Consider the following 27,482-nt stretch of genomic DNA (forward strand, 5'->3'; position numbering starts at 1 on the left):
GAAGTCTACATTTTCACCTCTATGACAAGAAAAGTTATGATTTTTTTTAAGTTATTTGCTTTGATAAAAACAAAATTATTTTGTTTCACCTCCCTTCCTGTTTAGGCTAATCATAAAGACTGAATTTTTGCCTACAAAATATCGAGGCTATATGCTCCCCTTGTCTCAGGTAAGGTAAACCAGGAGATCTACTCGGTCTTCGGTCTTCGGATCCTAAAGGATACGATGTACATGGTTTTTCTTCTGGCCGATCGATTGTTGATTATTTGATCAGCACACTGCCGATTTCTTGGTTTGCACTGGTGAGCACTGGGAATGTTTGATGCTGGAGGTCCTAGTCTGAGGTGCTCTGAGCCCTGGCTTCAGGGGAATGAGAGAAGCCCAGGAATGCATCTGGGATGGACTTCCTCTTCCCACTGAATGGGAGCAGGGGGGCGGTGGGGAGGACACAGCTACCCCTTTTTGGGCATCCCATCTGCTCCCCAGGGTTACTGGTATCTGCCAGGCCATAATTGGCCCCCGCCTGTGGGGACATGCCATAAGTGCCTCGTCTGGCTGGGCCATCTATCCAGGGGAGAAGACTGGGGTGCTTCCAAGCCTTCCCCAGGCTCCACTGACCCCTGGGGAGAGGTTTTGCATCCAGAAGCCAAGTCAATGAATCTAGATGCCCTTGTACCATCTCTGATGCTATCACTATCCAGAAGCCCTGACTTTCAGGCAATCCAGGAAAGAGACATCTCGTCTCACTGAAACATATTTGACAATAAAAAAAGCAGTAGGGAAATATTTTAAAATTTATTTTAGGGGCACCCAGGTGGCTCAGTTGGTTAAGTGTCCGACCCTTGATCTCAGCTCAGGTCTTGATCTTAGGGTCATGAGTTCAAACTCCATGTTGGGCATTGTGCTGGGCATGAAGCCTACTTTAAAAAAAAAATAATAGAGGCGCCTGAATGGCTTAGTGGGTTAAGCATCCGACTTCCGCCCAGGTCATGATGTCACGGCTCATGAGTTCAAGCCCTGTGTCAGGCTCTGTGCTGACAGCTCAGAGCCTGGAGCCTGCTTTGGACTCTGTGCCTCCCTCTCTCTGTGCCCCTCCTCTGCTCATGCTCTGTCTCTCTCTCTCTCTGTCTCAAAAATAAACATTAATAATAATAATAAATAAAATTTATTTCAAATTTTTCCAACACTAAATTTAGGCAACCAAAAATACAAAAGAACATAACAAACACTGCTGTGCTAACTCTTTACAGCTACCCCTTTTTGGGCATCCCATCTGCTCTCCAAGGTTAGTGGTAGCTGCCAGACTTTCTTCTGATCTTGGTTAAACTGAATGCACACACTTTGATACTTAGCATTTGGATTTTACACTTAATGTTATTTAATGGGCTAGTCCTGCTCAAGCTTATCTGTGGACATTTTCTCTTTTGCCTGCCATTCATTCATCGGCATGCTTGCTGGTTAGGTCTTCTCCTTGCTCATCTTACTTTCCTGCTCTCCTTGGGTCATCTAATTAATTCCAGTGTTTTTAGCTATCTATATTTGTAAACGCCAAAAATCTTTATCTACAACCAAGAGCATGTCCTTGAACTTCAGATGCAGGTAGCCAACAGACTACTTGACAGTCACTTGACTATCATATAGGCTCCACAAATATAATATGGATAGATTTCACCTCTTCATGTTCCCCTGAAACCTCTTATTTCCATGTTCCCACTGTATCAGGGACGCAAACTCAAGAACCAACCCCGACCCCTCCTGTCCCATCACCCCCACCCGTTCAATCTGTCACCAAGCCCTGCTGATTCATTCCTTATTGATGGGCCCTCAGTGGCATTGTCCTATCAGCAGACCCTGTCACCTTTACCTCTAATATCTGTGCCGAATCTTCATCTTTTAAATTTTTTGCCATGTTGCTACTAAAATCCTTTACAGTGCCGCATCACCTGTGATCTGGTCCACTGCAACAGCTTATTACCCCTAGTCTTGTTTGTTGCCTCTTCAGAAAGTTCATCCCTCAGCACTCAAGTCACACTCCCGGACATTTCTCTCTCTCTCTCTCTCTCTCTCTCTTTTTTTTTCATAGTCCTTAGCACTTTCTGAAATACTCTTGTTCATGTTTTATAATAGAAGTCTTTCGTGATAAAATAATCATCCCTTAATTAGTCTCCCCCAAAGGGCCTTTTTTTTTTTTTTATATCATCTTCTCTCCACCTCTGTAAGGTGGAGTTGGGTTGTCATTTAGTCTCTATCTTCCAGCGGGGAGATAATGCTCGGGCTAATACTTGGAATTGTTCTAATTCCCAAACCCATGGAACCTGGCCATAATTGGCTGCCATGTTATTTGTTGATGTGAAATTATCTTCAAGATACATTTTTCAGTACAAAAGGCAATATTTATACTCTGATGCCATTTGTGAAAAAAGAGAAGAGCAAGATATATCCTTATTAGCTTGTATATGCTTAGAACAACTTTGGAAGGACACACAGGAAATTGGTGATATTGATTCCTTCTGAGAAAAGACTGGACAACAGGGAACTCAGAGAGGAAGAGAATATTTTCAGCATTTTCCTTTGTGCCTTTTGAGTTATGAACCAGTAAATCTATTATTTATTCAACAGGGAAAGCAATATCACTGTCTCAGGTTTTTAAAACTTTGGCGACATTGCTGACCCCCTGTCTAGTGAGCCTTCTATTTATAGACAAGCAAACTGAGCCATGTTGAAGTGAAGCGATGTTCCGAGTTCATCCAGGTCATAGAGGTCGTGCTGGGATTAGAACCTGGGCCTCAGCTCCTCAAAGACCCTTTCCCCCCTCTCCTCCTCTCCCCCTCTCTCCTCTCATACTGAAATGCTTGACAGAGAGACTCCCGGGAGAGGTGGTGTTGAGCACACTCGATAGGAGGAATTTTAAAGATTTTATTTTCAAGTAATCTCTACACCCAACGTGGGACTTGAACTTACAACCCTGAGATCAAGAGTCGCATGCTTTACTGACTGAACCAGCCAGGCACCCTAATGGGAAGACTATTAATCTTCCATTCTCTCCCCAGGTTTTCTTTTCTTTTCTTTTCTTTTCTCTTCCCTTCCCTTCCCTTCCCTTCCCTTCCCTTCCCTTCCCTTCCCTTCTCTTCTTTTCTTTTCCTTACCCTTATTCATTTTTGAGAGACAGAGAAAAACAAACTGCTAGTTGGGGAGGGGCAGAGAGAGAGGGAGACACAGAATCCGAAGCAGGCTCCAGGCTCTGAGCTGTCGGCACAGAGCCCCACGTGGGGCTTGAACTCATGACCCATAAGATCGTGACCTGAACCGAAGTCGGACGCTTCACTGACTGAGCCACTCAGGTGCCCCTTCTCTCCCCAGGTTTTCTGGCTGGCTGGCTCCCTGCTTATCATTGGCCTGGCCTCTGTGGTCATCCCCACCATCGGGTGGCGGTGGCTCATCCGCATCGCCTCTATTCCTGGCATTATCCTCATCTTGGCCTTCAAGGTGAGGACGCTCACAGCCTCCCTCTGGTCCTCCCCTCCAGCTGGGCCAGTGTCCCCACAAGTACCTACCTCATACCTGCGTCTTCCCTTTGCTGAAAACTGTCTCAGTCCACCTCATCCCTCCCCTCCTATATCCTGCCTTATGATTGTTCATTACTGACCGTTTCGTCTGACAACTCCTCCCTATTTGGGCTGACCCCTCTCTAAGCTTTAGAGCAGGTAGTTGGATGCCTTGTACGCATTCTCAGGCCACTGCAGGCCAGCTGGTTTGTCCTTCTGCTCTCCCACTAATGTGCAGAATCACCATCTTCCTTAGGTTCCGATGAATTACGTTCGTTGTTTAAAGTCGAGGTTGGCCACTCAGTGGAACTGGGATGTATTTTGTGTGTTTGTCACCTAACACTGTGGAATCAGAGAGTTTCAGATTTCAGAAGGGTGCTTGAAGGGCATTTGTTTCATACCCCAGCCCAAAGTACACATCCTGTCTCTGCCAGAATACTTGCAGCTTTGCTGGAATACTTCAAGTTTGGGACATTTTAATATTTATTTATTTATTTATTTATTTATTTATTTATTTATTTATTTATTTTGAGAGAGAGAGAGAGAGAGAGAGAGAACACTAGAAGGGGAGGGGGCAGAGAGAGAGAGAAACACAGAATCTGAGACAGGCTCCAGGCTCTGAGCTGTCAGCGCAGAGCACGATGCTGAGCTTCAACTCACAAACTGTAAGATCATGACCTGAACTGAAGTGGGACACTTATCACCTGAGCCACCCTGAGAAGTTTTAGACTTTAGACTTTATAGACTCCTTCAGTATGTTCCAACTGCAGTCAGTCCCAGTTCTTAGGAAGTTCTTTGTTCTGTTGAGAGGACCCCTTCCTCCCTTATGAATTTACCTGCGGTCTTAGCACGTCTCTGTGAAAAACCAGAGGAGTGTCGTCTACATGGTATTCTTCCAAATACTTAAGAACTAGCCTAACCAAAGCTTTCCTTCTCTGAATTAAACAGTACCATTACCTTCAACTCTTTCCCATGACACCTGCTCCCAGATCCCTGTCCATTTTTTTTTTTTTTTCTGGATGAGCCGGGTGGTCAGGGTGCTCTCTGCACTGAACTGTGACTTGATGTCCTCCCAAAGACCTGCAGGTGCCTGGGCCCAAGGGTTTAGCGGGCTTGGTGCTTCCCGTGAGCAGCCCATCTGCCTTGCTTGGTGTAGGCTGACTGTGCGGCTTCTTAGCCAACTGCCTCCCACAGCTGGGTACTGCTGGGCTTAGGATCAACTACAACCCAAGGTCTGTCCTATGTGAGTTGTTTCCAAATCTAGACACCTGAAAACTATAATTGGACAATTGATACGGTTTTTAAAAATTTTTCTTTAATGTTTATTTACTCTTGAAAGAGACAGAGACAGAGACAGAGCATGAGCAGGGGAGGAGCAGAGAGAGAGGGAGACACAGAATCTGAAGCAGGCTCCATAGATACGAATGTAAAAGCTGGTAGTACCAGTGAGACTCGGTAGGCGCCATAACAGCTTTCCTTCTGTGGGTGTGCAGGGGAAAGAGTGGTTTGTTCCAGTGGGGTGGTGCTCTTGAATTTGGCCTTGTGGGATGGAATGGCCTGCATTGGGATCCCTGGACAGTGGGGAAAGGGCATTTTGGCAGGACTGCTGCGTCAGCCCAGTCATGAAGGCATGAAATGCAGAACACGTTTGGGGGAGAGCAGGCAGGCTGGGATGAGGGGTGCTGGGAAGCTGGCTCATGGCTCCATGGAGCCTGGGTGGGAGGGAACACAGAAAAGGCCAGGAAAGCAGTCAGAATAATCCTGGTGGGCGATGAGGAGGAGCTGCCCTGCCCACTGGCCCCTGGCCACCGGGTGGGGAGCAGGGTGCTGCTGGGGGAGGTGCTTTTCTCAGGAAGAACCAGCTGGCCTTGACTGGTTGCGAGGCAGGAGGGGCAGGAAGAGGTCCATGGTGATTTTCAAGGTCCCAGCTTCCATAGAGGCCTGTACCGTTTTCTGGGTGTCGTGTTCAAGACATTCAACAATCAGTGGGGCTGAGGGTCTGGCCAGTCAGGAGCAATTCTTCCACCTCATGGGTGCTAGAGGTCCCTGCTGTAGTCATGCTGTGGGGTGTTGCATGTGGGAGGTCGCAGGGCTACTGGGGAGAGGCTGGGGTGACAGACAAGTGGAGGCCCTGGGGCAGCAGTTATTTCCCAAGGGAATGTAAGAATTGTGTTAACAAGTAGGTTGAGCTGAATTGCTGCAAATCCGTACTGACCCGCTGTCATCAAGAAGGAACTCCAATAAGGAGAAGATGACCTTATTTGTTCCGGAACCAGTTGGAATGCACAGGATGCCTGCCTGCTGTTGGTGTGGCTTTGTGCTTGCTAATCTTCCATCTGGAAACTGGGGCGGCATGACATATGCAGCAGTAATAGCCGAACCCCCGGGGTCCCAGCAGTTGCAACTCTGATGTTCTTTCCTTCTGCGCCCAGTTTATTCCTGAGTCTGCTCGCTTCAATGTCTCCACTGGGAACACTCAGGCTGCCTTGGCCACACTGGAGCACATCGCCAAGATGAACCGCTCCGTCATGCCAGAGGGGAGGCTGGTGGAGCCCATCCTGGTAAGTTCCCAGCCAGGAGGTCTCTTTCCCCCACCAGCCACCTCCTCGGGGAAGGGTGGAGGGGAGGGGACCTTCACTCTGGAGCCCTGCCCTGGAGGGAAGAGAAAAGAGCAGAGTAGACTGGGACAAAATCCAGCTGCACTCAGAGCCCCGTGGCCCTGGAAAGTTCCCTGCCTTCGTTTTCCTCATCAATGAAATGGGAATAGTAACATCTACCTGGTGGAGCTAGTCACATGATTTGGCATCATTGTTTATATCGGTGAGAGATTGTTTTATAATTTCGTTTTCTTGTGCTGGCCTTATAAATGATATAAAATTGTATAAATGGTAAGTGGTCTCAAACTTATAAACCTCATGAAATGATTTGTAGTGCTTTTTAATTTACTTTTTATTTTTTAAAATGTTTATTTATTTTTGATAGAGAAGGGGGAGAGGGGCAGAGAGAGAGAGGGCAGAGAGAATCCCAAGCAGCCTCCACACTGCCAGCACAGAGCTTGACGTGGGGCTTGAACTCATAAACTGTGAGATCGTGACCTGAGCCATTGCCAGGAGTCAGATGCTTAACCAACTGAGCCACCCAGGCACCCCCTTTTTAAATGATTTTTTATTTTTATTATTTTTCTTAACGTTTATTTTTGAGACAGAGAGAGACAGAGCATGAACGGGGGAGGGTCAGAGAGAGAGGGAGACACAGAATCCGAAACAGGCTCCGGGTTCTGAGCCATCAGCGCAGAGCCTGACGCAGGGCCCAAACTCAACAAACCGCAAGATCATGACCTGAGCTGAAGTCGGACGCTTAACTGACTGAGCCACCCAGGCACCCCTAAATGATTTTTTAAAACACAGTTTGGCATTTACAGTGTAATGTTTTCAGGACTCTCAAGGTCAATTTGAAATCATTTCTCACACCAGTGCTGACCACCCACCCATAGGCAGGCCAATCATAAGCTCTGGGAAGTTTGACCAATGGCACCTCCCTCACCTGTCCAGCCAACTTGGAGTGCTTGGTGAAACTTGCCTCGAAAGTAGTTTATGCCTAATATTTTTTTTGAGGTGAGGGGTGGGGGATAATGATGGGGTGTTATGGGGAGTTTTTAAAAGTATGAATCAATTTATGTAAAGGTCACAGTCTACTTTTGTTTAAGACTTTTGGTTGAGTCAATTTTGGTAACATATATATTTTAGAAAATTGTCCAGCTCATCTAAGTTTTCAAATTTATTGATGTAAAATCCCACTGTTCCCAGTGTTCTCTGATGAGTTTCAAGAATCTATGTATGTCCCCTCTTTCATTTTAATGCTGTTTATTTGTGGCTTCTCTCTTTTTTCTTGGTCCTCTTACTAGAGGTTTGTATAGTAACTTCAAAGAACAAGGGTTTTTTGTTTTTGGTGTTGTTGTTATTCTCTTTATTGATTTTTTTTGGCAGCCTCATTAATTTCTATTCTTTGTTTTCTTCTTTAGCTTTTTATGTTTTTCTAGCTTCTTGAGTTTAGTACTTAGCTCATTTGTTGTCAGTCTTTTTGATTTTTAATGAAGCATTTAGCTACATTTGGCAAGTTTTGTTAGAGAGTAATTTTATTTTTATTTCTATTTTGTAACTGCTATGAACTTCTCTTTAACCAGTGTGTTATCTGTTAACACTCTTTTGTGTTCTTTGTTTCTAATTTAATTGCATTTTGGTCAGAAGATGTTATCAATTGTTTGGAACTTTGGAGACTTTTCTTTTGTTCTCTACATAGTGACTTTTCATTGATGTTCCATGTGTGCCTCAAAAGAGCGTGTGTTCTCATTGTATGTATTTTGTTATACGTTGTTAATTGTGCCATATAAATATCTGACACTTGTGCTAGATTTTGCTTAGCTGAGCTAACAGTTTGCCAATAACATGATGGCTTTGTTGATTTCTCCTTATAAGCCTGACAGTTTACTTCATATAATTTGAGAATATCTTGGTGCTTCCTAGCATATGATTGGCTTAATTTTATGGATAGATTTTATTATGATGTCACTTCTTTATACTGCTTTGGGCCTTACATTTTATTTTCGCTCATATTAGTGTATTGAAACTAGCTTAGGTTAGCATTTTTGCTGATGGATCTTTTTTCCAGACTTCATTTTTAACTTTTCTGTGTTACTTTGCTTTAAAGTTGTTTCTTCTAATTATATAGCTGATCTTTTTTTTTTTTTTCACTCAGTCTGGTATTCTGTGTCTTTTAGCAATGAATTTGATTCAGTTACATCTATTGTGATTACTCACATATTTGGACTTCTGTCATTTTATTTTATATTTCCTCTTGACCATATATTTCCTTTTCTCCTTTCCTACCTTTTACTAGAGTGATTCAGTTTGATTTTCTCCCCACTGTGTTTCCTTCTACTGGCTTATAATTTATTCATTCTATTCCTTTTATTATAGAGGTAGCCCTTAAATATTGAAAATGTGCTCCCACAATACCTATGTTTTTTAGTATCTTTATTTGCCATCTGAACAATACAAGGACCTTGAAAATATTAATTCTGATCTGCCCCAGTCTCATCTTCCAAATTATTTTTGTCTGATGTTTTGGTTTCCTGTTGTTTATAAGTTTTCCTAAATTAGATATTACTTTCTAAGCAGGTATCTATTTAGGTTTATTAATGTTTTTACTGCTCTCTTTTTTAGTGGTTTCAGACTTAATTTTTACACCTACATTCTTGTATCCTTCTTCTTCTTATTTGGTTAATTTGGTTTCATACTTAATATTTAAATGTTGGACCATCTGGGTTTAACTGAATATGAGAAACATGGTACAGGTCTAGCTTTGTCATATCCAAATGGCTAACCATTGCACTCATATATTTTTATTGAATAATTCATCCTTTGTATATTTGAATCTATTTTTGAATTCTCTATTGTGTTCTAATGACAGATTTGTAGATTCAAGTATATATGGGGACTTATTAAGTGATAAAGAGGGCATTTCATGTTGTTGGGAAGAGGATAGAGATTAATTGTTGGTCCAATGTGATGCTTTTAATAACAGTATTTTTTTGTATTAGTAGGGTAAGTCCCCCTTGTCAAAATTCTTCTTCAGAATTTTCCAAATTATTTTCTGAGTACTATTTTTCTAGAACAGCTTTGAAGTCACTTTATTAAGATCTTCTCCTAATTTCCCTCCAAAATCTAGGAGAGTTTAATTGGGATGGTGTTGGGGCACCTGGGTGGCTCAGTCAGTTAAACGTCTGACTTCAGCTCAGGTCGTGATCCCGCGGTTTGTGAGTTCAAGCCCTGTGTCAGACTCTGTGCTGACAGCCCAGAGCCTGGAGCCTGCTTCGGATTCTGTGTCTCCCTCTCTCTCTTTGCCCCTCCCCTCTTCCCGCTCTGTCCCTCGTTCTCTCAAAAATAAATAGACATTTTTTAAAAGTTTAATTGGGATGGTGTTGAAATTATTAGTTAATACATAAAGAGAATTGATACCTTTATAGTATTAAAAATTCTTGTTTTGATAAAAGTATATGGTTCCCACTATTCGAGTCTTTTTATATTCCTCAGCAACATTAAAAAACAAAAAACAAAACAAAAAAGACTCTTACCAGAAGACTGAATTTCCTGAGGGGAAAGTTCTCATATGCTTTTTATCTCTATTCTTTGTTCTCTTTATTTTTATTTTTATTTATTATTTATTTTATTTATTTTTTTTTTGAGAGAGAGAGAGAGAGCGCGTGTGCGCACATGCACATGAGCAAGGGTAAGGCAGAGAAAGTGTGAGAGAGAATCTCAAGCAGGCTCCGTGCTGGGCACAGAGCCTGATGCAGGGCTGGATCTCACAACCCTGAGATCATGACCTGAGCTGAAATCAAGAGTTGGACCCTTAACCAACTGAGCCACCCAGGCACCCTTTTTTCTCTTTACACACACACACACACACACACACACACACACACACACACACACACACACATTTTTTATTTGATACTTAGAGAAAATCCCTATGAGGTAGGCAAATATTATTACTTTTATTTGTCAAATTAAGAAACTGACCTCAGAAGGGGGACCTGGGTGGCTCAGTTGGTTGGGTGGCTGACTTTGGCTCAGGTAGTGATTTCACAGCTCGTGAGTTCCAGCCCTGTGTCAGGCTCTGTGCTGATGGCTTGGAGCCTGGAGCCTTCTTCAGATTCTGTGTTTCTCTCTCTGCCCCTCCCTGCTCACACTCTGTCTTTCTCCCTCTCTCAAAAATAAATAAACATTAAAAAAAAAAAGAAACTGACCTCAGAAAAGTGAAGAATCCAAGATTCTAAGGTGAGCATAGTTGACTTTTGAACAACACAAGGGTTAGGGGCACTGTGGAGTTAAAAATCTATGGGTAACTTTTGACTCCTCAAAAACTTTACTAATAGCCTGTTATTGACCAGAGGCCTTACTGATAACATAACCAGTTGATTAACATAGATTTTGTATGTAATATGTATTATATACTGTGTTCTTACAATAAAGTAAGCTAGAGAAAAGAAAATGTAATTAAGAAAATCATAAGGAAGAGATGGGGTGCCTGGGTGGCTCAGTTAGTTGAGTGTCCAACTCTTGAATTCCCCTCAGGTCATGATCCCCAGAGTTGTGGGATCGAGCCCCGCATCAGTCTCTGCACTGAGCATGGAACCTGCTTGAGATTCTCTCTTTCCCTCTGCTCTCTCCCCTGCTGTCTAAAAAAAAAAAAAAAGTCATAAGGAAACATTTATACATACATTTATACACACATTTATAGTACTGTGCTGTATTTATTAAAAACAAATCCACATTTAAGTGGGCCTGCATGGTTCAGATCCACATTTTTCAAGCGTCAACTGTAATCTTTTTTTTTCCAGGCAAGGTTTTTTAAAAGTTTTAATTCTAGTATAATTAATGTACAGTGTTGGGTTACTTTTAGATATACAGTATAGTGACTCAACAATTTTATACATTGCTCGTTTCTCATCATGATAAGTGCACTCTTAATTTCCTTCACCTATTTCACCCATCTCCCCACAAACCTCCCCTCTGGTAACCATCAGTTTGTTCTCTATAATTAAGAATCCATTATTTTGTCTCTTTTTTTCTTTGTTCATTTGTTTTGTTTCTTAAATGCCACATATGAGTGAAGTCATGTGATACTGTCTTTCTCTGACTTGTTCCTCTTAACATTATACCCTCTAGATGTAACCATGTCATTGCAAATGGGAAGATTCACTCTTTGATGGCTGAGTATTATTCCACTGTACTCATACACCACCTTTTCCTTATCCATTCATCTATGGATGGACACTTGGGTTGCTTCTATAATTTGGCTTTTGTAAACAACGCCACAGTAAACATAAGGGTGCACATATCTTTTCAAATTAGCATTTTGGTATTCTTTGCGTAAAGACCTAGTGATGTGATTGCTGGATCATGTGGTAATTCTATTTTTAATTTTTTGAGGAATCTTAATACTGTTTTCTATAGTGACTGCACCAGTTTGCATTCCCACTAACAGTGCTAGAGGGTTCGCTTTCCTCCATATTCTCACCAACACTTGTTGTTTCTTGTAGTTTTTAAAAAATGTTTATTTATTCTGAGAGAGAGAGTGAGTGCCTGCACATTTGTGAGTGGGGAAGGGGCAGAGAGATAGGGATAGAGAGAGAGAGAGAGAGAGAGAGAGAGAGAATCCCAAGATACAGGGCTTGATCCAATGACTGTGAGATCATGACCTGAGCTGAAACCAAGAGTTGGACACTTAACATACTGAGCCACCCAGGCTCACAAGAAACACTCTGTTTCTTGTGTTTTTGATGTTACTCAAAATTAACTATAGTGAGGATATATCTCATTGTGGTTTTGATTTGCATTTCCCTGATGGTGAGTGATGTTGAGCATCTTTTCTTGTATCTGTTGCCATCTGGATGTGTTCTTTGAAGAAATGTCTGTTCATGTATTCTGTTGTTTTTTAAATTGGATTTTTTTAGGGTTTTTTTTTTTTTTTGGTGTTGAGTTGCATAAATGGTTTATGTATTTTGGATACTAACCCCTTATTGGATATGTCATTTGTGAATATCTTCTCCCATTCAGTAGGTTGTCTTTTAGTTTTGTTGATTGTTTCCTTCGCTGTGCAGATGTTTTGTATTTTGATGAGGTCCCAAAGTTTATATTTGCTTTTGTTTCCCTTGCCTCAGAAGACATGTCTTGAAAAATGCTGCTATGTCACCGTCAGAGAAATTATTGCCTGTGCTCTCTTCTAGGACTTTTATGGTTTCAGGTCTCACAGTTAGGTCTTTAATCCATTTTGAGCTTATTTTTGTATATGGTGTAAGAAAGTAGTCCAGTTTCATTGTTTTGCATGTAGCTGTTCATTTTTCCCAGCAGCATTTGTTGAAGAGACTGCCTTTTTCCCATGGCATACTCTTGCCTCCTTTGTTGAAGATTAATTGGAACATACAATTGTGAGTTTATTTCTGGGCTCTCTATTCTGTTTCATTGATCTTTGTGTCTGTTTTTGTGCCAGCACCATACTGTTTTGATTACTATAGCTTTGTAGGACATCTTGAAATCTGGGATTGTGATGCCTCTGGTTTTGTTCCTCCTTTTCAAGATTGGTTTGACTATTCAGGGGTTTCTTGTGGTCCCATACAAATTTTAGTATTATTTGTTCTAGTTCTTTGAAAAATGTTGTCGATATTTTGGTAGGGATTGTAGTAAATCTGTAGATTGCGTTTGGTAATATGGACATTTTCACAATATTTTTTCTCCCAATGCATGAGCATGGAATATTTTTCCATTTGTGTGTGTCATCATTTTGAAGCATAAAGTTCAGTGGCATTAAGTACATTCAGGATTTTGTCGTCATCCTGAACAGATACTCTGTGAGGTGATAACTCCTCACGCCTATCTACCCCAAACTTCTGATAGCTTCTGCTTTCTGATTCTAGGAATTTGCCTATTCTCTATTTCATATAAGGGGAATTATACAATATTGTGTCTGGCATATTTCACATTGCTGCCTGAAACAGGTGTTCATTAATGCTCATCTCGCTGTGGGGTTTCCTTCGACTCATTGTAAGCCTCTGCACAACCAAGAATGATCGGCTGCCAATCCCATTGGTTCTTCTAAAACGGTGGCTTTTACTCTAGTCTCTGTCTTTCGCACAGCCACCTCCTTGCCCCATGCTCCATGATTTCATCTAGCACAACACAGTCAGACAAATTGTCTTTAAACGTCAATACCACCCCTGCTGCTCAGGAGCCTTCAGTGCCTCCCACCTCCACCCCTCACAGTCCCTGACTATGAGTGAAGTCCAGAATCCTCATCCCAGCATTTAAGGCTTCCTGTGACCTTTATCAATCAGCGTTTGCATCCTTAGATCCATGGCTAAGCGCAGACTTGAATAGGAGGAGGAAAGACAGAATACAAGGATGCTGGACATATGACAGAGCAAAAGGCATCACCAGAGAGGTGGGGAATGACACAAAGCAGGGACACCAGTGATAACGGAGAAAAGTTGTAGGTTCTTACCAGGGCTGGTATGGCAGTTGGAGAGCCTATTCTTTTGTTTTTTCCTCTCCCAGCTTTATTGAGATGTAATTGTATAAGCTTAAGGTGCACAGTGTATTGATTTGGTACGCTTATATATCTCAAAATGTTAGCTGCCATAGAGTTAGTGAACACTTCTGTCATATCACGTAATTACCCTTTCTTTTTTTGTGGTGAGAGCATGTAAGAGCTACTCTCTTAACAAGTGTCAAATATATTACACAGTATTGTTACTGTACTAAATTACTAAATTGGAGAGACTCAATTCCCATAACAACTATGCTCCCTCCTCCACCCCTCTCTGGTCTCCATCTTCTCTCCACATTCCACATCCTCCCCACCCCTGCCTCTTACATCTTTCTCCTTTCTCCCCCTTCCTTTTCCTCTTCCTCCTGCTTTCCTTCTCTCACCTTCAGCATGCAGCTTCCATCCACATGCCCATCAGAGGGTCTTGTCCATCTTCGCCATTGTCTCTTGTGCGAGCCCCCGGATACAGAGCTACAAGTCATTGACCCTGCCTTCAAGTCTCTTACACTCTGCTTGGTGAGATGAGGCTCACACAGCAAAGAATCACCCACAGAACAGTCAGATGTTAGAACCAGGTGAGTGGCATAGGCAACAGCGTATAGGATTGGAGCAGAGAGGTGACCAGGAGCCAGGGCAGTTGAACCCCTTTGAGGGGATCGCTGTGGCGAAAGTCAAACCCTGAAAGGAGAGGCAGCCTCAGGGGACGAAAGAGGAGGAATGGTGTGAGTCAAGACCAGAGGCAGGAATGTGCAGTGGATTTGGTCACACCAGCTGTCATCAGAATGCCATGCGGAGGAGGCTGGACGAGATGGTATGGGCAGACCAGCCTGTGTAGCTTCACGGTGCAGACACGGAGATGAAAAGCTCCGGGCACTGGCTAAGGAAGAGCCACACCACAGATGAGATGAGTGAGTCCACCAATTTGGCTTGTAGTCAAAGGTTCATGGGCAAATAATTTATGTGAATGCAACTTGTAATTCATTATGATTCACTGCAGACTCAGCATTCTGAATCTCCGGTTACACTCGGGAAGTTGAGGGGACCATAGTCACACATAAACTCAAGGGGGCATGTCAGAAAGGTAGATGGGCAAGAGTCAGGACTAGTACTTAGAAGACCTGGATAGCAGGCTGGCTCTGCTGCCCACAAGCTCTGTGACCTGGGGCAAGTCACTTACCCTTTTTGGGCCACATTTTCTGTATTGGAAAAATGGAAGGCTAGGACTAGTTCAGAGGTTTTCCAATGATAAGTAGCCAGAGCCCCAACATGTAAAGCAGATGAAAGAGGACTGTCAGTTGCTCCCCTGTTTCCACAGTGACCTCTAGGAGCTGAGCCTAAAAGTCACTGGAACAGCAGTGTCCCTGGCTGGCTCTTGATCTAGGGGTTGTAAGCTGGAACCCCATGGTGGGCATGGAGGTTACTTTTTTAAAAAGTCCCCCAAGCAAGCTCCTTCAAACTGAAACTTTCTGTGACAACAAAATCCAGGATGCCTGGTTTACTGCTGGTCTCGCCAGAGGGGACCTGTAATTTCAGGTCTATTCGTGAGAAAAGAATAGTTGGTTTTCAACAGAGCACCCCTTGAAGCATTCCTAGCTTTATTTATTTTTTTAAATATGAAATTTATTGTCAAATTGGTTTCCATACAACACCCAGTGCTCATCCCAACAGTCGCCCTCCTCAATACCCATCCTCCACCCTCCCCTCCCTCCCACCCCCCATCAACCCTCAGTTTGTTCTCAGGTTTTTTTTTTTAATTTTTTTTTCAACGTTTATTTGTTTTTGGGACAGAGAGAGACAGAGCATGAACGGGGGAGGGGCAGAGAGAGAGGGAGACACAGAATCGGAAACAGGCTCCAGGCTCTGAGCCATCAGCCCAGAGCCCGACGCGGGGCTCGAACTCACGGACCGTGAGATCGTGACCTGGCTGAAGTCGGACGCTTAACAGACTGCGCCACCCAGGCGCCCCTGTTCTCAGTTTTTAAGAGTCTCTTATGATTTGGCTCCCTCCCTCTCTAACTTTTCTTTCCCTTCCCCTCCCCCATGGGTTTCTGTTAAGTTTCTCAGGATCCACATAGGAGTGAAAACATATGGTATCTGTCTTTCTCTGTATGACTTATTTCACTTAGCATAACACTCTCCTAGCTTTAAATAACAATCCACCACTGCCCAATCATATATAACCCATCTTTGTTTATTTTTATTCAAAATATTTAATTAGCACTGACTATGGATAAGACTTCTGCGAATCACCCTAAAGACACAAAAAGAAGTCAGACATTCTATCCTTTTTCCACATGTATGCCAGTTTTTCCTTACACAATTCTCTTGCTATGAAAAATAATACTATTTTTCATTTCAATATGAAGTTTAAAAGAATCTTCCACCAAGGGTGCCTGAGTGGCTCTGCGGGTTTAGCGTTTGACTCTTGGTTTCTGCTCAGGTCATGATCTCACAGTTTCATGAGTTGAAGACCCATGTAGGGCTCTGCACTGACAGCATGGAGCCTGCTTGGGATTCTCTCTTTCTCTCTCTCTCTGCCCCCTCCTGCTCGCTCTCCTCTCTCTCAAAATAAACAAACATATATAAAAAGAATCTCCAATCAGCTTTACAATTATACTTTTCATGTATCCTATTTTCCATGCTCAGCTCCACCATTCACCAGCACTGGTGAGAAGAGGAAGAGAAAAAGGGTTAGAGTCTTCAATTCAATGGGTTGGTCCTTGTCAGTGATAATAAAAAGCACGCAGAGGTGCCTGGGTGGCTCAGTTCATTAAGTGTCTGACTTCAGCTTGGGTCACGATCTCACCATTCATGAGTTTGAGCCCCACAGCGGGCTCTGTGCTGACAGCTCAGAGTGTGGAGCCTGCTTTGGATTCTGTGTCCCCTCTCTCTCTACCCCTCCCCCACTGCGCTCTGTTGCTCTCTCTCTCTCTCAAAAATAAACAAACATTTGTAGAAGTTCAAAAAGAACTTAAAAAAAGCATGCAAAGACTGGCTGAGATGAACGTGCAGAAGCAATGATCTGTGGGCCTGGTGAGGTGCACTCCTGGGAGTTGAGTGGTTCTCTCGCCCCACCACATTCCCAAGCTGTTCTTATTTTCTGTTCTCCAAAATACTAGAGAAAGCTTTGCCAGTCCTTAAGCCACTAAATCTAATCTCCCTGTCCCTTTTCACTATCCCAGGAAAAAAGAGGAAGATTTGCAGACCTATTGGATGCTAAATATTTACGGACCACATTACAGATCTGGGTCATATGGTAAGAGTGTAATTATTTCAAAATGACTTCTCAATAAACACAAAGCTGACTTAAGTAAATCCACTCTATGCCACTGGACAGAAAAACCACAGGCTGACTCCAGCAATGTCTTATCTTTCTACCACCACCACCAACAAACCAATAAGTAAATGAACCAATTTTTTTTAAAGGAGAAAGAAATTGTCCATGACCAGTGTTTTATTTTTCATATGAGCTCACGTTCTAAACTTTTGTAGTCTGGGTTTTTTCCTCACCACATGGTGGAAAGGGATCCTTTGGAGTCATCAATAATCAAATTCAATGGAATAGGCTACGGCAGTTTTCTTTGTACTTCACATCTCTGTAGCCATAACCTTGGGTCCAGAAAGATTTTCTAAACAAGATACAAAAAGTGCTACTACATTAAATTAGGAGCTCTGTGTCGTGAGATACGAACAATCTGAAAAGTAGGTCACCAACTGGGTGAAAAAATTTCTAAAATACGTACCAAATAAATTCATATACATATTATAAATATCTCAAAAATTACAAGACTGGACAAGAAAAAGATACACCACGCAGTAGAGAAATGTTACCCTCTATCTCAACAAGAGACTTGAATAGGCATTTGACCAAAATTGTATTAAATAAACATATGAAAATATGCTCAACCTGAAAGTCACCAGGGAAATGCAAATTAAAACCAATGACACTGTTACATATCCACTGGAATGGCTAAAATTGAACAGATTGACTACACCAAGTGTTAGGAAGAATATAAAGTAAGTGGAGTCACACGCTGTTGACTGAAGTTCAAGTTAAAACCACTTTGGGCAACTGTCTAGAGGTATTTATCACAGTTGAAAATAAGCACAGCCTACAGCTCGGTAAGTCCACACATATGTTTCCACCTAGCGGAAATGCATACATATGTTTACCACAATATATTTTTACATGAATGTCCATAGAATTATTTTATTTGCCACAGCCCCAAACTCTAAAGAGCTCACAATTCCATTAACAGTATAATGGATAAATAGTGTTACGTTCATAAACTGGAAAGCTATACAGGAATGGAAAGGAGATAACTAGTTATCTCCATTCAACATCGCTGAGTCTTACAAATGTCATAACGAGCAAAAGAAGCCAGACACACAGGTATGTATTATGCAATTCCATTTATATAAATAGAGAAAGCAGACAAAACTAATCTATAGTGTTTCAATCCAGAAAAGTGGTTGTCTGTCTATCTGCTTTTCCCGGATGTAATAATTATTAATAGGTTCGTATGTCACCTCCTAAGATGTTAAGTTTTAAAATATTCTTAATATTTGGAAATTGAACTCAAGCTACATGAATAACAAGGGAGAGTATTATAATTACTTGTGGGGTGTTTTTTTATATTTCATTATGAAAATTTTCAAATTCACACAAAAGTACAGGATACTATGATGACCTGAAACTGACCCGTCACCCAGATCTGACAGTCATTGATAGTCACTCATTATTGCTTCAGCTGTTTTCCTGTGCTGACATATTTTCAAGAAAGCCCAGGCTTCATGACATTTCAACCCCAGATACTTTAAGACTCTCAATTACTTGAGGGCCTTTTCTTAGATGACTCCAATTCTACAATCAACCGATGACAGAGATGAACAGTCATCTGATTAAGATCAGCCAATACCCAGAACATTTGTGATTTCCCCTGGTTTTCCCTATATGTGTCTTTTACAGCTGACTTTTGCAACAATTTCTGTAAAACTGAGAGGAGCAAAAGGGGAGTTTCTGAGAGGCTGATACTATTCCTTTTCCTGACTTTGATACATGAACTTTTATATAACTCTATATCTCAACAAAAATATTAATTAAAGAATAGACAGAATAAAGACAGGAAGAAAACATAAAGCAAAAGCAAAACCCTTCTGTTCTCCTCTCATGGCCTGCTAAAGACACTTGGGGATAGGCAGGATTCTAAAGATGAACCCCAAGATTACCAGCTTCCATTGATTTAATCACACACTAATTTGAGTGCTCATGTGAAAGGACTGCATAGATGTAAATAAGGTTATGGGCCTTAAAATAGGGAGAGTATCCTGGATTAAGCAAGTGAGCCCAATCCAATCACTTGAGTTTTATTTATTTATTTATTTTTAAAATTTATACCCAAGTTAGTTAGCATTTAGTGGAATAATGATTTCAGGACTAGAATCCAGTGATTCATCCCCTACATATAACACCCAGTGCTCATCCCAACAAGTGTCTTCCTTAATGCCCCTTACCCATTTAGCCCACCCCCTGACCCCCAACCCCTCTAGCAACCCTCAGTGTGTTCTCTATAGTTAAGAGTCTCTTATGTTTTGTCCCCCTCCATTGTATTATTTTTGCTTTCCTTATGTTCATCTGTTTTATATCTTAAATTGCACATATAAGTGAAGTCATATGATACGTGTCTTTTCTCTAATTTCGCTTAGCACAATACCCTCTAGTTCAATCCATGTTGTTGCAAATGGCAAATGGCAAGATTTCATGCTTTTTGATTGCTGAGTAATATTCCAGTGTGTGTGTGTGTGTGTGTGTGTGTGTGTGTGTGTGTGTGTGTATGACATCTTTATTCATCCGTTGATGAATATTTGGGCTCTTTCCATACTTTAGCTATTGTTGATAGCACTGCTATAAACATTAGGGTGTGTGTGCCCCTTTGAAACAGCACACCTGTATCATTTGGATAAATACCCAGTAGTGCAATTCCTGGGTCACAGGGTAGTTCTATTTTTAATTTTTTGTGGTACCTCCATACTGTTTTCCAAAGCGGTTGTACCAGTTTGCATTCCCACCAGCAGTGTAAAAGGGTTCCTATTTTTCTGCATCTTCACCAATATCTCTCGCTGCCTGAGTTGTTAATTTTAGCCATTCTGACAGGCGTGAGGTGTTATCTCATTGTGGTTTTTATTTTATTTCCCTGATAATGAGTGATGTTGAGCATTTTTTCACGTGTCTATTTGCCATCTGGATGTCTTCTTTGGAAAATGTCTATTGATGTCTTTTGCCTATTTCTTCACTGGATTGTTTGTATTTTGGGTGTTGAATTTGATAAGCTCTTTATAGATTTTGGATACTAACCCTTTATCTAATATACCATTTGCAAATATCTTCTCCTAGTCTGTCGGTTGCCTTTTAGTTTTACTGATTGTTTCCTTCACTGTACAGAGCTTTTTATCTTGATGAAGTCTCTATAGCTTATTTTTGCTTTGTTTCCCTTGCCTCTGGAGACATGTTGAGTAAGAAGTTGCTGCGGCTGAGGTCAAAATTGCTGCGGCTGAGGCCTGCTTTCTCCTCTAGGATATTGATGGCTTCCCGTCTTACAGTTAGGTCTTTCATCTGTTTTGAGTTTATTTTTGTGTATGGTGTAAAAAAGTGGTTCAGGTTCAATCTTCTGCATGTCACTGTCCAGTTTTCCCAGCCTCATTTGCTGAAGAGACTGTCTTTATTCCGTTGGATATTCTTTCCTGCTTTGTCAAAGATTAGTTGGCCATATGTTTGTGGGTCCATTTCTGGGTTCTCTATTCTGTTCCATTGGTCTGAGTGTCTGTTTTTGTTCCAGTACCATACTGCCTTGATGATTACAGCTTTCTAATACATCTTAAAGTCTGGAATTGTGATGCCTCCAGTTTCACTTTTCTTTTTCAGGATTGCTTTGGCTATTTGGGATCTTTTCTGGTTCTATGCAAATTTTGGACTTGTTTGTTCTAGTTCTGTGAAAGATGATGGTGTTATTTTGATAGGATTGCATTGAATATGTAGATTGCTTTGGGTAGTATCGACATTTTAACATTTGTTCTTCTAATCCATGAGCACGGAATGTTTTCCATTTTTTTGTGTGTCTTCTTCAATTTCTTTCATAAGCTTTCTATAGTTTTCAGTGTATAGATTTTTCACCTCTTTGGTTAGGTTTGTTCCTAGGTATTTTATTGGTTTTGGTGCAATTGTAAATGGGATCGATTCCTTGATTTCCCTTTCTTCTACATTATGGGTGCATAGAAATGCAACTGATTTCTGTGCATTGATTTTTATATCCTTCAACTTTGCTGAATTCATAGATCAGTTCTAGCAGTTTTATTGTGGAATCTTTTGTTTTCCATATAGAGCATCATGTTGTCTGCAAAGACTAAAAGTTTGACATCCTCCTTGGCTGATTTGGATGCCTTTTATTCCTTTGTGTTGTCTGATTGCTGAGGCTAAGACTTCCAATACTATGTTGAATAACAGTGGTGAGAGTAGACATCCCTGTCGTGATCCTGACCATAGTGGAAAAGCTCTCAGTTTTTCCCCATTGAGGATGATAATAGCAGTGGATCTTTCGTATATGACTTTTATGATCTTGAGGAATTTTCCTTATATCCCTACTTTCTTGAGGGTTTTTAATCAAGAAAGGATGCTGTATTTTGTCAAATGCTTTCTCTGCATCTATTGAGAGGATCATGTGGTTCTGGCCCTTTCTTTTATTAATGTGATGTATCACATTGATTGATTTGTGGATAGTGAACCAGCTCTGCCTCCCAGGTATAAATCCCACTTACAATAGTGAATAATGCTTTTAATGTATTGTTGGATCCGGTTGGCTAGTATCTTGTTGAGGATTTTTGCATCCATGTTCATCAGAGAAATTGGTCTATAGTTCTTTATAGTGGGGTCTTTGTCTGGTTTTGGAATCAAGGTAATGCTGGCCTCATAGAATGATTGGAAGTTTTCCTTCCATTTCTATTTTTGGGAACAACTTGAAAAGAATAGGTGTTAACTCTTCTTTAAATATTTGATAGAATTCCCCTGGAAGGCCATCCAGCTCCAGACTCTTGTTTTTTGGGAGATTTTGAATTACTAATTCAGTTTCTTTAGTGGTTATGGGTCTGTTCAAATTTTCTATTTCTTCCTATTTCAGTTTTGGTTGTTTATATGTTTCTAGATATTTGTGCATTTTTTCCAGGTTGCCTAGTTTATTGGCATATAGTTGCTCATGATATTCTCTTATTATTGTTTGTATTTCTGTAGTGTTGATTGTGAGCTTTCCTCTTTCATTCTTGATTTTATTTATTTGGGTCCTTTCCTTTTTCTTTTTGATCACACTGGCTAGGGGTTTATCAATTTTGTTAATTCTTTCAAAGAACCAGCTCCTAGTTTCATTGATCTGTTCTACTTGTTTTTTGGTTTCCATAGCATTGATTTCCTTGCTATTCTTTAGTATTCCCTGTCTCCTCTGGTTTTGGGTTTTATTTGCTGTTCTTTGCCAGTTTTTAAGGTATAAGATTAGGTTGGGCATCCGAGACCTTTCTTCCTTCCTTAGGAAGGCCAGGATTGCTATATACTTCCCTCTTATGACCGCCTTTGCTGTGTCCCAGAGGTTTTTGACTGTAGTAGTATCATTTTCATTGGCTTCCATGTGCTTTTTAATTTCCTATTTAACTTCTTGGTTAGACCATTCATTCTTTAGTAGGATGTTCTCTAATCTCCAAGTATTTGTTGTCTTTCCAAATTTTTTCTTGTGGTTGATTTTGAGTTTCATAGCATTGTGGTCTGAAAATATGTACAGTGTGATCTCAATCTTTTTGTACTTATTGAGGGCTGATTTGTGTCCCAGTATGTGATCTATTCTGGAGAATGTTCCATGTGCACTTGAGAAGAATGTATATTCAGCTGCTTTAGGATGAAATGTTCTGAATATATCTGTTAAGACCACCTGGTCCAGTGTGTCATTCAAAGCCATTGTTTCTTGTTGATTTTCTGCTTAGATGATCTGTCCATTGCTGTAAGTGGCGAGTTGAAGTCCCCTACTATTATGGTATTGTTGCCAATTCTTTATATTTGTAAATAATTGATTTCTGTTTTTGGGTGTTTCACATTGGGGGCATAAATATTTATAATTTTTAGATCTTCTTGGTGGATAGACCCCTTAATTATGAAATAATGTCCTTCGTCTCTTGTTACAGTCTTTATTTTAAAATATAAATTGTCTGATATAAGTATGGCTACTCTGGCTTTCTTTTGGTGACCATTAGCATAATAGATATTTCTCCATACCCTTACTTTCAGTATGAAGGCGTCTTTAGGTCTAAAACGGGTCTCTTATAAACAAGATATAGATGGTTCTTGTTTTCTTATTGATTCTGTTACCTTATGTCTTTTGATTGGAGCATTTAGTCCATTGACATTTAGAATGAGTACTGAAAGATATGAATTTATTGCCATTGTGTTGACTGTAGAGTTGGAGTTTTTGGTCATGTTCTCTGGTCCTTTCTAGTCTTTGTTGCTTTTGGTCTTTTTTGTTTCACTTCATCTTTTCTCCTCTCAAAGAGTTCTTAAAATTTCTTGGAGGACTGGTGTAGTGGTCATGGACTCCTTTAGTTTTTATTTATGTGGGAAATTATGTCTCTATTTTGAATGATAGCCTTGCTGGATAAATAATTCTTGGCTGCATATTTTTTGATTCAGCACATTTAATATATCCTGCCACTCCTTTCTGGCCTGCCAAGTTTCTGTGGATAGGTCTGCTGTGAATCTGATCTGTCTTCCTGATAGGTTGACTTTTTTCCCCCTTACTGCTTTCATGATTATTTCCTTGCCTGAATATTTTGTGAATTTGACTGTGATATGCCTTGTTGGTGGTCGGTTTTTGTTGAATCTAATGGGAGTTCTCTGTGCATCCTGGATTTTGATGTCTGTGCCTTTCCTCAGTTTAGGAAAGTTTTCCACTATGATTTGCTCACATAAATCTTCTACCCCTTTTTCTCTCTCTTCACCTTCTGGGACTCCTATGATTTGGTTATTCCTTTTTAATGAGTTACTGAGTTCTCTAATTCTTATATCATGCCCTTTTGCCTTAGTTTCCCTCTTTTTTTCTGCTTCATTATTCTGCATAATTTTGTCTTTTGTATCACTGATTCACTGCTCTGCTTCATCCATCCTTGCTACTATGGCATCCATTCGAGATTGCATCTCAGTTATAGCATTTTTTCGTCCTGACTAGATTTTACCTCTTTTATCTCTGCAGAAAGGGATTCTATGCTTTTTTTTCAACCCCAGCTAGTATTCTTATTATTGTGGTTCTAAATTCTAGTTCAGACATCTTAGATATATGTGTTGATTAAATCCCTGGCTGTTATTTCTTCCTGTTCTTTCTTTTGGGGTGAATTCCTTCTTTTCATTATTTTGGAGGAAAAAAAGAATTAATAAAATTAAAATTAAAATTAAAAAATTAAAAACAACACAAAAAATCAAATAAAGGAAGCTAGATCCTAGGTGTGTTTTGGTCTGGAGTTGAAAGAAGCTTGATAGAATAGAGAAAAAGGGGAAAGAACAAAAAAGAAAGAAAAAGAAAAAATTTTAAATTTTAAAAAAATGTATAGAATAAAATAGAATAAAATGAAATGGAGAAAGTAAAATAGCATTAAAAATTACCAAAAAATGTAAAAAAAGGTAAAAAATTTTTTATAAAAACAGAAAATAAAAATATTTTTTCTCTTTCTGTATCCAAGAATAAGAAAAGAGAAAAACACTGAATAGATAGATCAGTGAACAGAATGAAATCTGAATGAAATTACATCCAGTTTCTACTAGAAGCACTTTATAGTCTGTAAACTAAGCAGGTGAAGAGACTTGTGGTCATCCTCTAGGGCTTGGTTGCTGCATTTGAACAGGGCTTGACGTAAGAGCTCTGTACTCCACTAGGTGGCACTGCTTAGCTTATTGCGGTGGATTGGTGTGGTGTGTGTGTACATGTATGCACAGGTGTAGGAGAGGTGAAAATGGCATCACACAGTGACCCAGTCTGTAGCATCAGAACTCTGCCCTACTCAACCAGCCATCAGGCACCCCTCCTTTATCTCCAGCTTCCATCCACTTCCTGCTTCTCCACTGTCCGCGACCAAGCTGGCAGCCTGCCAGGTGGCACTGTTTCCTAAATTTTACCTCAGATGGGCTTTGTTTCCAAACCTCTCACTTTTGAGGGCCCTGCAGTTTGGGCCTGCCCTGACCCTCTGGGCGAGGGTCTTGCTGAGCAATGGCCAGGTGCCAGCCTGACTCTGCGAACACTTGTGCAACCGCAACACCGCAGAGACCCAGAGACCCAGAGACTTTTCTGCCCCAGAAAAAGTTTGCATGATTGTGTAGCATCAGTGGTTCAGGGACTATGGCAAATCACAGCACACAACTGGCACCAGGTTTCACCACATTCTGTTGTCCTTGTTCCAACACCAGCAAAAGTGGCTGTTCTCCAGGGTCCACTAGGACCTTTTCCCGTGGGGAGGCTGCACAGCCTCTACCAAATGTCCTCTCAGCAGGGGACCTGCCTCTCCCTGTGTGGCCCAAGGACCCTTTGGACCTTGCTACCAGTTCCTGGGGATTTGCCCTTCCCATCAGAGCACCGCCACGTATTGGGCTGAGGACTTTCCAGTGCTGCTCTGCCCTATTTATAGAGTCCTAATGGTATTGAAACCCTCTCCTTTTTCCTTTATCCCTTTCTTGTTCAGACCCTTCTGGGTGTTTCCACTCTTTCTTTTTCTCTCCATCTGCTTTTTGGGGGGAGTGCTTTTCCTATACCTCCCCACATCTCTGTACTCTCTCCATAAACTAAATCAGCTCCCAACCCTCCATGGCTTCTTTCTTCCCCCAGTTCACCTCTCTGCACTGTGTATCTGCCAAATTCTGTGGCCCAAGTTATGCAGATTGTTGTGTTAATCCTCAGATCAATTTTCTAGGTGTGCAAAATGGTTTGTTGCTGATCTAGTTGCATTTCAGGGACAAGAGAAGCAGAGAACTTCCATGCTGCTCCGCCATCTTGGCCCTGCCCCCTCCCCCAATAAGATGCTTTAAAAATCACAAATGCCTGCTTTGTAATTCTAAGAAAAGGAATTGTTTTGAAATTTTCTGGAACACCCTACCTATTCTTAAGGAGAATGAAACAAAAACAAAATGAAACAAAGTACGTAGAGTATGACATCAAAATGGAAGACTCCAATCACTTGGGTTTTTAAGAATAGAGTGATTTTTCCAGTTGGAATCAAAGATGGAGCAGAGAAGAAAGCAAGAGGTGAGGTGGGTGATTCCAGGGCCTGAGAAGGATTGGGTCCACACTCACTGACTGAAGACAAGCAATGAAGGAAGCCTGCAGAAGCTGAGAGCAACTGGTCAATAGCAGCACAGGAGGGGCACCTGGGTGGCTCAGTCAGTTAAGTGTCCAACTTCAGCTCAGGTCATGATCTCACAGTTTGTCAGTTTGAGCCCCACGTGGGTTTCTGTGCTGACAGCTCAGAGCATGGAGCCTGCTTTGGATTCTGTGTCTCCCTCTCTCTCTCTACCCCTTCCCCGTTCATTCTCTCTCTCTGTCTCTCTGTCTCTCTCTCTCTCTGTCTCAAAAATAAACATTTAAAAAGAATAAAAACAAATAGCAGCAAGCGAATGGAGAGGAGTTTTCCAGCCCCATGGAGAAAATTCTGCCTAGAATCTGGAAAGATTCTTCCCCCCACACCTAGAAAGGAATGCAGCCCTGCCTACACTTTGATTTCTGTCTCCTGAGGCTCTGAGCAGAGAAATCAGTCAGACCCATACAACTTCTGGCTTACAGAACTGATAGAATAAATGTGTGTTGTTTTAACCAAGCAGTTTTGTGCTTCAAACTCCCTCACTGACTGTGGGGTCCTCCAGGATCTGGTTCTAGGCTGTGTTTGCAAATCCATTTCCCACTCCAGTTCCCCTGCACACCACCCCCAGTCTCCATGAGATAGGTGAGACTTGCCTTCCATGCCCTTCCCACCCAGTGCCTCCTGTCCTGTCTGCTAGAAGAGGGCGGGGGGTGGGGGGCTTCTATCCCCTTCTCTCTACTTCTGGTGGCACTGCCCCTCCTTCAGTCTGGTGGCAGCCATTCTAATGACTGGCTTCTCTCACTTCCAGGCTGGGAATTTCTTTTGCCTACTATGGAGTCATTCTGGCCAGTGCCGAGCTGCTGGAGCGGGACTTGGTCTGTGGCTCGCGGTCTGAGTCTGAGGTGGTGGTGACTGTGGGGGACACAGAAGGGAGCCAGAGTCCCTGCCACTGCCACATGTTTGCCCCCTCTGACTACCAGACCATGATTATCAGCACCATTGGGGAAATTGCTCGTAAGTGTCTACCTCTGTGTATTGGGTCCCTCTCTGTGGCTCCTGCCTGGTAAAGCTGAACAAGTCCCCACATCTTGCTGACATGTCTCCAGTGCAGATTGGTATAGGGAGAAGTCTGGAGGAGTAGAGCTTTGAATTACTGTATTATATCAATTCTAGGATGCGTGTTTTCCTCCATGTTTTGACATCTCTGAAAGTGAGATGTGTCTTACAGTGGCATGTTAGATTTCAATTTGCAGCACTGTTTTTGTTTCAGTAGACATAAAATAATGGTACTTAAAAATCAACAGAACCTTGAATTTGATGAAAAACAGTATAAACCATTTAAAATATAGATCTAGCAGGGTTTCAATTAGTGATTGACCTACATGTTGTAATAAGAATCTTGGGCATAAAATATCCTTTATATATATGCCATTGCTTTTCATTCTTGGACCTATGAGGAAAAAA

The 27,482-nt window shown here is 41.4% G+C and overlaps 1 protein-coding gene across 3 annotated transcripts in view; it reads left to right on the top strand.

Annotated features, from left to right (window-relative positions):
• SVOPL (SVOP like) overlaps positions 1-27,482 on the top strand; it is a 71,654-nt gene that overhangs the window by 17,739 nt on the left and 26,433 nt on the right. For 2 of the 3 annotated variants that reach the window (XM_053218032.1, XM_053218033.1), the window contains exons 6-10: positions 106-169; positions 3,361-3,486; positions 5,978-6,106; positions 16,835-16,908; positions 26,827-27,032. In XM_053218032.1, coding sequence (XP_053074007.1) covers positions 106-169; positions 3,361-3,486; positions 5,978-6,106; positions 16,835-16,908; positions 26,827-27,032 — 599 coding nt within the window. The remainder of the gene's footprint in view (positions 1-105; positions 170-3,360; positions 3,487-5,977; positions 6,107-16,834; positions 16,909-26,826; positions 27,033-27,482) is intronic. The other variant, XM_053218034.1, reaches the window with a different exon arrangement.

This window comes from Acinonyx jubatus, chromosome A2 (genome assembly GCF_027475565.1).
Source record: "Acinonyx jubatus isolate Ajub_Pintada_27869175 chromosome A2, VMU_Ajub_asm_v1.0, whole genome shotgun sequence".
Lineage (NCBI taxonomy): Eukaryota > Metazoa > Chordata > Mammalia > Carnivora > Felidae > Acinonyx > Acinonyx jubatus.